We start from the raw sequence: 9,478 nt of genomic DNA on the forward strand, positions 1-9,478 counted from the left end.
TGGGAGGGATGGGATTACTGTTACTGAGCTGCCAGGACCTGGGGGTGACAGGTTATAGACCCTGAGATGGCAGCATTGTGGTCATTGAGCTGCCAGGACCTTGAGCTCTGACCTGCCAGGACATTGAGGTGCCAGGACCTTGAGCTTTGAGCTGCCAGGACCTTGAGCTCTGAGCTGCCAGGACATTGAGGTGCCAGGACCTTGAGCTTTGATCTGCCAGGACCTTGAGCTCTGAGCTGCCAGGACCTTGGGGTGCCAGGATTGTTGGCACTGAGCTGCCAGGCCCTTGAGCTCTGAGCTGCCAGGACCTTGAGCTGCCAGGACCTTGAGCTGCCAGGACCTTGAGCTCTGAGCTGCCAGGACCTTGGGGTGCCAGGATTGTTGGCACTGAGCTGCCAGGACCTTGGAGTGCCAGGACCTTGAGGTGCCAGGATTGTTGGCACTGAGCTGCCAGGACCTGGGGGTGACACAGGAGCCGTGGCCGGCAACATCCCCGGGCCGGGCTCCGTGGGGGGCATCGCGCCGGCCATCAGTGAGTACCGACCTGCCAGGACCTGGGAGGGACGGGATTGTGGTCATTGAGCTGCCAGGACCTGGGGGTGACACAGGAGCCGTGGCCGGCAACATCCCCGGGCCGGGCTCCGTGGGGGGCATCGCGCCGGCCATCAGTGAGTACCGACCTGCCAGGACCTGGGAGGGATGGGATTGTGGTCATTGAGCTGCCAGGACCTTGAGCTCTGAGCTGCCAGAGCCTTGGAGTGCCAGGACCTTGAGCTGCCAGGACCTTGAGGTGCCAGGATTGTTGGCACTGAGCTGCCAGGCCCTTGAGCTCTGAGCTGCCAGGACCTTGAGGTGCCAGGACCTTGAGCTGCCTGGACCTTGAGGTGCCAGGACCTTGAACTGCCAGGACCTTGAGGTGCCAGGACCTTGAACTGCCAGGACCTTGAGGTGCCAGGACCTTGAGCTTTGATCTGCCAGGACCTCGAGCTCTGAGCTGCCAGGACCTTGAGGTGCCAGGATTGTTGTCACTGAGCTGCCAGGACCTGGGGGTGCCAGGACCTCGAGCTCTGAGCTGCCAGGACCTTGAGGTGCCAGGACCTTGAGCTTTGATCTGCCAGGACCTTGAGCTCTGAGCTGCCAGGACCTTGAGGTGCCGGGATTGTTGTCACTGAGCTGCCAGGACCTGGGGGTGACAGGACATTGGGGTGCCAGGACCTGCAGGTCATTGGGATTGTGGGCACTGAGCTGCCAGGACCTTGAGTTCTGAGCTGCCAGGACCTTGAGCTCTGAGCTGCCAGGACCTTGAGCTGCCAGGACCTTGAGCTCTGAGCTTCCAGGACCTTGGGGTGCCAGGACCTCGAGCTCTGAGCTGCCAGGACCTTGAGGTGCCAGGACCTTGAGCTTTGATCTGCCAGGACCTTGAGCTCTGAGCTGCCAGGACATTGAGGTGCCAGGACCTTGAGCTTTGATCTGCCAGGACCTCGAGCTCTGAGCTGCCAGGACATTGAGGTGCCAGGACCTTGAGCTTTGATCTGCCAGGACCTTGAGCTCTGAGGTGCCAGGACCTTGGGGTGCCAGGACCTTGAGCTCTGAGCTGCCAGGACCTTGACGTGCCAGGATTGTTGGCACTGAGCTGCCAGGACCTTGGGGTGCCAGGACCTTGAGCTTTGATCTGCCAGGACCTCGAGCTCTGAGCTGCCAGGACCTTGAGTTCTGAGCTGCCAGGACCTTGAGCTGCCAGGACCTTGAGCTGCCAGGACCTTGAGCTTTGATCTGCCAGGACCTCGAGCTCTGAGCTGCCAGGACCTTGAGGTGCCGGGATTGTTGGCACTGAGCTGCCAGGACCTGGGGGTGACACAGGAGCCGTGGCCGGCAACATCCCCGGGCCGGGCTCCGTGGGGGGCATCGCGCCGGCCATCAGTGAGTACCGACCTGCCAGGACCTGGGAGGGACGGGATTGTGGTCATTGAGCTGCCAGGACCTGGGGGTGACAGGTTATAGACCTTGAGATGGCAGCATTGTGGTCATTGAGCTGCCAGGACCTTGAGCTGCCAGGACCTTGAGCTTTGATCTGCCAGGACCTTGAGCTCTGAGCTGCCAGGACCTTGGGGTGCCAGGACCTTGGGGTGCCAGGATTGTTGTCACTGAGCTGCCAGGACCTTGAGGTCTGAGCTGCCAGGACCTTGAGCTTTGATCTGCCAGGACCTTGAGGTGCCAGGACCTGGGGGTGACGGGATTGTAGTCATTGAGCTGCCAGGACCTTGAGCTCTGAGCTGCCAGGACCTTGGGGTGCCAGGTTATTGGCACTGAGCTGCCAGGACCTTAAGGTGCCAGGACCTTGGGGTGCCAGGACCTTGAGCTTTGATCTGCCAGGACCTTGAGGTGCCAGAACCTGGGGGTGACGGAATTGTGGTCATTGAGCTGCCAGGACCTTGGTGTTCCAGGACCTTGAGCTGCCAGGACCTTGAGCTCTGAGCTGCCAGGACCTTGGGGTGCCAGGATTATTGTCATTCAGCTGCCAGGACCTTGAGCTCTGAGCTGCCAGGACCTTGAGGTGCCAGGATTGTTGTCACTGAGCTGCCAGGACCTGGGGGTGACAGGACATTGGGGTGCCAGGACCTGCAGGTCATTGGGATTGTGGTCATTGAGCTGCCAGGACCTTGAGTACCACCCTGGCAGGACCTGTGGGGGTGTGGGATTGTGGGCACTGAGCTGCCAGGACCTTGAGTTCTGAGCTGCCAGGACCTTGAGCTCTGAGCTGCCAGGACCTTGAGCTGCCAGGACCTTGAGCTCTGAGCTTCCAGGACCTTGGGGTGCCAGGACCTTGAGCTCTGAGCTTCCAGGACCTTGGGGTGCCAGGACCTTGAGTTCTGAGCTGCCAGGACCTTGAGCTCTGAGCTGCCAGGACCTTGAAGTGACAGGACCTTGAGGTGCCAGGACCTTGACTTCTGAGCTGCCAGGACCTTTGGGTGTCAGGACCTTGAGGTGCCAGGACCTTGAGCTTTGACCTGCCAGGACCTTGAGCTCTGAACTGCCAGGACCTTGGGGTGCCAGGACCTTGAGTTCTGAGCTTCCAGGACCTTGAAGTGACAGGACCTTGATGTGCCAGGACCTTGACTTCTGAGCTGCCAGGACCTTTGGGTGTCAGGACCTTGAGCTTTGACCTGCCAGGACCTTGAGCTCTGAACTGCCAGGACCTTGAGCTGCCAGGACCTTGAGCTGCCAGGACCTTGAGCTCTGAGCTTCCAGGACCTTGGGGTGCCAGGACCTTGACTTGTGAGCTGCCAGGACCTTGAGGTGCCAGGACCTTGATGTGCCAGGACCTTGAGCTCTGAGCTGCCAGGACCTTGAGGTGCCAGGACCTTGAGCTCTGAACTGCCAGGACCTTGAGCTTTGACCTGCCAGGACCTTGAGCTCTGAACTGCCAGGACCTTGAGCTGCCAGGACCTTGAGCTCTGAGCTTCCAGGACCTTGGGGTGCCAGGACCTTGACTTGTGAGCTGCCAGGACCTTGAGGTGCCAGGACCGTGATGTGCCAGGACCTTGAGTTCTGAGCTGCCAGGACCTTGAGCTCTGAACTGCCAGGACCTAGGGGTGCCAGGACCTTGAGTTCTGAGCTGCCAGGACCTTGAGCTCTGAACTGCCAGGACCTTGAAGTGACAGGATATTGGGGTGCCAGGACCTTGGAGTGTCAGGATGTTGGCACTGAGCTGCCAGGACCTTGAACTCTGAGCTGCCAGGACCTGGGGCTGCCAGGACCCTAAGGAGTCAGGATTCTGAGCTCTGACCTGCCAGGACCTTGATGTGCCAGGACCTTGAGCTCTGAGCTGCCAGGACCTTGGGGTGACAGGATTATTGTCATTCAGCTGCCAGGACCTTGAGCTCTGAGCTGCCAGGACCTTGAGGTGCCGGGATTGTTGGCACTGAGCTGCCAGGACCTTGAGCTCTGAGCTGCCAGGACCTTGAGGTGCCGGGATTGTTGGCACTGAGCTGCCAGGACCTTAAGCTTTGATCTGCCAGGACCTTGAGCTTTGACCTGCCAGGACCTTGAGCTGCCAGAACCTTAAGCTTTGACCTGCCAGGACCTTGAGCTGCCAGGACCTTGAGCTTTGACCTGCCAGGACCTTGAGCTGCCAGAACCTTTAGCTTTGACCTGCCAGGACCTGGGGGGCATCATGGGATTATTGCCACTGACCTGCCAGGACCTTGAGCTTTGACCTGCCAGGACCTTGAGCTGCCAGAACCTTTAGCTTTGACCTGCCAGGACCTTGAGCTTCCAGAACCTTCATCTCTGACCTGCCAGGACCTTGAACTCTGACCTGCCAGAACCTTGAGCTTTGACCTGCCAGGACCTTGAGCTGCCAGAACCTTAAGCTTTGACCTGCCAGGACCTTGAGCTGCCAGGACCTTGAGCTTTGACCTGCCAGGACCTTGAGCTGCCAGAACCTTTAGCTTTGACCTGCCAGGACCTTGAGCTTTGACCTGCCAGGACCTTGAGGTGCCAGGACCTTGAGCTTTGACCTGCCAGGACCTTGAGGTGCCAGGACCTTTAGCTTTGACCTGCCAGGACCTTGAGCTTTGACCTGCCAGGACCTTGAGCTGCCAGGACCTTAAGCTTTGACCTGCCAGGACCTTGAGCTTTGACCTGCCAGGACCTTGAGCTGCCAGAACCTTTAGCTTTGACCTGCCAGGACCTTGAGGTGCCAGGACCTTGAGCTTTGACCTGCCAGGACCTTGAGCTGCCAGAACCTTAAGCTTTGACCTGCCAGGACCTTGAGCTTCCAGAACCTTCATCTCTGACCTGCCAGGACCTTGAACTCTGACCTGCCAGAACCTTGAGCTTTGACCTGCCAGGACCTTGAGCTGCCAGAACCTTAAGCTTTGACCTGCCAGGACCTTGAGCTGCCAGGACCTTGAGCTTTGACCTGCCAGGACCTTGAGCTGCCAGAACCTTTAGCTTTGACCTGCCAGGACCTTGAGCTTTGACCTGCCAGGACCTTGAGGTGCCAGGACCTTGAGCTTTGACCTGCCAGGACCTTGAGGTGCCAGGACCTTTAGCTTTGACCTGCCAGGACCTTGAGCTTTGACCTGCCAGGACCTTGAGCTGCCAGGACCTTAAGCTTTGACCTGCCAGGACCTTGAGCTTTGACCTGCCAGGACCTTGAGCTGCCAGAACCTTTAGCTTTGACCTGCCAGGACCTTGAGGTGCCAGGACCTTGAGCTTTGACCTGCCAGGACCTTGAGCTGCCAGAACCTTAAGCTTTGACCTGCCAGGACCTTGAGGTGCCAGGACCTTGAGCTTTGACCTGCCAGGACCTTGAACTCTGACCTGCCAGGACCTTGAGGTGCCAGGACCTTTGGGTGCCAGGACCTTGAGCTTTGACCTGCCAGGACCTGGGGGGCATCATGAGATTATTGCCACTGACCTGCCAGGACCTTGAGGCCGCCATTTTGACGCCGCCATTTTGAGGCCGCCATCTTGACGCCGCCATCTTGACCCCACCCATCCAATAACGGCGATAAACCACACATCTAATATATATAAAAATACATGTATGGCACATACGTGATCACGCGTGACCTTCCCGTGTTCTCACGGGTTTGTTGGTCGCCGCCGCCATCTTGTGGCCGCCATCTTGAGGCCGCCATCTTGACCCCACCCATCCAATAACGGCGATAAACCACACATCTAATATATATAAAAATACATGTATGGCACATACGTGATCACGCATGACCTTCCCGTGTTCTGGATCTCTTGGTGGTCGCCGCCATCTTGCGGCCGCCATCTTGAGACCTCCAATGTAACTCCACCCATGCAATAACGGCGATAAACCACACATCTAATATATATAAAAATACATGTATGGCACATACGTGATCACGCGTGACCTTCCCGTGTTGTCCCACGTCTCCCTGGTCGCCGCCATCTTGCGGCCGCCATCTTGACGCCTCCAATGTAACCCCACCCATCCACCAACGGGATATACCACACATGTAATTGATATAAAAATGAACGTATGGCACACACGTGATCACGCGTGACCTCCCCGTGTTCTGGATCTCTCGGTGGTCGCCGCCATCTTGAGGCCGCCATCTTGAGACCTCCAATGTAACTCCACCCATGCAATAACGGCGATAAACCACACATGTAATTGATATAAAAACGAACGTATGGCACACACGTGATCACGCGTGACCTTCCCGTGTTCCCGCAGGCTTGTCGGCCGCCGCGGGCATCGGCGTGGACGACCTGCGGCGCCTCTGCATCCTGCGCCTGAGCTTCGTCAAGGGCTGGGGGCCCGACTACCCGCGGCAGAGCATCAAGGAGACGCCATGTTGGATCGAGATCCACCTGCACCGCGCGCTGCAGCTGCTCGACGAGGTGCTGCACACCATGCCCATGGCCGAGCCCCAGCCGCTGGACTGAGGGAAAAAAACCCAAATTTGGGTCCTCGAAAATTCAAGTTTTCAGGCGCTTTTTACCGCGAGAAAATCCGATGAAAAATGCGGTTTTTATGGCCAAAAGAGAGGATTTTAAAGCAAAAAAATCCGATTTTTAACCCCAAAAAATCCAATTTTTAACCCAAAAAAATCCCATTTTCACCAGGCTGGATTGAGTCGCCAAAAATTCAATTTTTCAGGCGCTTTTTACCGCAAGAAAATCCGATGAAAAATGCGGTTTTTATGGCCAAAAGAGAGGATTTTAAAGCAAAAAAATCTGATTTTTAACCCCCAAAAAATCCAATTTTTAACCCAAAAAATCCCATTTTCACCGGGCCGGATTGAGTCCCCAAAAATTCAATTTTTCAGGCGCTTTTTACCGCAAGAAAATCCGACGAGAAATGGGGTTTTTACGGGGGAAAAAGCGGATTTTAAAGGGAAAAAATCCAAATTTTAATGCGGTTTTTGTAGTGAAAAAATCCGATTTGAAAGCCCAAAAAAAATCCGATTTTTAACCCCAAAAAATCCAATTTTTAACCCCAAAAAATTCCCATTTTTAACCCCAAAAAATCCAATTTTTAACCCCAAAAAATCCCATTTTTAACCCCAAAAAAATCCAATTTTTAACCCCAAAAAATCCCATTTTTAACCCAAAAAATCCGATTTTTAACCCCAAAAAATCCAATTTTTAACCCAAAAATCCCATTTTTAACCCCAAAAAATCCCATTTTTAACCCCAAAAAAATCCGATTTTTAACCCCAAAAAATCCAATTTTTAACCCAAAAAAATCCGATTTTTAACCCAAAAAAATCCCATTTTTAACCCCAAAAAAATCCAATTTTTAACCCAAAAAATCCCATTTTTACCGGGCTGGATTGAGTCCCCAAAAATAACCAAATTTTAGGGCGAAAAACCAAAAAAAAAAATCCGATTTTAAAAGTTGTTTTTTGGGGAAAAAATTGGGAATTTTTGGGATAAAATTTGGAATTTTTGGGATAAAATTTGGAATTTTTGGGGAAAAATTTGGTATTTTTTGGGAAAAATTTGGGAAATTTGGGGGGAAAAAATGGGAATTTTTGGGGACGAATTTGAAAAGGGAAAAAATCCGATTTAAAACGTGGTTTTTGTCCCCAAAAAATCCAATTTTAAATCCCCAAAAAATCCAATTTTAGACCTAAAAAAAATCCCAATTTTTGACCCAAAAAAACCAGTTTTAAATCCCCAAAAAATCCAATTTTTGACCCAAAAAAACCAGTTTTAAATCCCAACAAATTCAATTTTAAACCTAAAAAATTCAATTTTTGACTCAAAAAAAAATCGAATTTTCAACCTCCCAAAAAATCGGATTTTTAACCCCAAAAAACCAATTTTTAACCCAAAAACCCCAATTTTAAATCCCAAAAAAATCCAATTTTTAACCGCAAAAACCCCAATTTTTTGACCCCAAAAAATCGGATTTTTAACCCCAAAAACCCCAATTTTTTGAGCCAAAAAAATTAAATTTTAAACCCCAAAAATCTAATTTAAAAAATTCGATTTTAAAACCCCTAAAAAAGCCGATTTTTAACCCCAAAAATTCAAATTTTTGACCCAAAACACCCAAATTTTGCCCCAAAAAAATTCAAATTTTTGACCTAAAAAATCCAATTTTCGCCTCAAAAAAAATTCATATTTTTAACCCTTCCGGACCCGAAGCGGAATTTAAAAAATTCCCAAAAATCCTCCCAAAAAATTGAATTTATTCCCTAAAAAATTCACTTTTCTATAGATTAAATGTATAGATTTCTACCCAAAAATCGCAATTTTTTTGTCCCAAAAATCGAAATATTTCCGTGATTTTGGTGGATAAAATTCGGATTTTTTTTTTTTTTAAGGTGAAAAAGGTCAAAATTGATAAAAAAAAATTCAATTTTTTTTTTAAATGGTTTTTAATTGGGGAAAAAAATGGAATTTTTTGCCCCCAAAAAAATATTGAAAAAATTGAATTTTTTGCCCAATAAAAAAACGACCAAAAATTGATTTTGTTTCCCAATTAATTAGAAAAAAAAAATTCAAATTTTTTTCATTTTTAAACATTTTTTAATTGGGAAAAAAAAAATCAATTTTTGATCATTTTTTTATTGGGCAAAAAATTCAATTTTTGGTCATTTTTTAATGGGAAAAAAATTGAATTTTTTTCCTTTTTTTCCCCCAAAAAAATCCCTTTTTTTTCCTTTTTCTACATTTTTTATGACATAAATTTAATTAATTCATTACAATTAATTAGGATTAATTACGTAATAATGAAAATTCGGATTTTCCGCTCGCGGTCGTTTCTGCTTTTTCTCGCTGCAATAAAAATATTTAAAAAAAATCCAAATTTTGGAGTTTTTCTTTTGGGTGGGGGTGGGAATTTTTCCCCAAATTTCCCCAAATTTTCCCCAAATTTTCCCCATTTTATTCTCATTTTTTACCCAATTTTTCCATCAAAAATTCGAATTTTTTGCCCAATTTTCCCCCATTTTAATCCCAATTTTCCCCCAAATTTTTCCCCATTTTTTCCTTCAAAAATTTGATTTTTTTTGCCCATTTTTTCCCCAATTTTCCCAATTTTTCCCATTTTATTCTCATTTTTTACCAAATTTTCCCATCAAAAATTCCCATTTTTTCCCCATTTTAATCCCAATTTTAATCCAATTTTTTCCCTATTTTTTACCCAATTTTTCCTTCAAAAATTCCAATTTTTTCCCCAATTTTCCCCAATTTTTTTCCCAAATTTTCCCAATTTTACCCCAAATTTTACCCAATTTTTCCTTCAAAAATTCGATTTTTTTGCCCATTTTTCCCCCAATTTTTCCCTTATTTTCCCCAAAATTTTTCCCAAATTTCCCCAATTTTTCCTTCAAAAATTCAAATTTTTTCTCCATTTTCTCCCAATTTTCCCCATTTTATTCCCATTTTTTTCTCCATTTCCCCCCCAATTTTTCCTCTAAAAATTCCAGTTTTTTACCCAATTTTTCCCCATTTTAATCCCAAATTTTACCCAATTTTCCCC

At 49.2% G+C, this 9,478-nt stretch overlaps 1 protein-coding gene across 2 annotated transcripts in view; it reads left to right on the forward strand.

Annotated features, from left to right (window-relative positions):
* Positions 1–8,803, forward strand: part of SMAD4 (SMAD family member 4) — a 37,242-nt gene extending 28,439 nt beyond the window's left edge. For both annotated transcript variants that reach the window (XM_085566777.1, XM_085566778.1), the window contains one exon: positions 6,218–8,803. In XM_085566777.1, the coding sequence (XP_085422903.1) occupies positions 6,218–6,429 (212 nt within the window). In that variant the 3' untranslated portion in view covers positions 6,430–8,803. The remainder of the gene's footprint in view (positions 1–6,217) is intronic.
* Positions 8,804–9,478: the final 675 nt, after the last annotated feature.

This window comes from Lonchura striata, chromosome Z, assembly GCF_050655825.1.
Source record: "Lonchura striata isolate lonStrDom1 chromosome Z, ASM5065582v1, whole genome shotgun sequence".
In the NCBI taxonomy this organism is placed as follows: domain Eukaryota; kingdom Metazoa; phylum Chordata; class Aves; order Passeriformes; family Estrildidae; genus Lonchura; species Lonchura striata.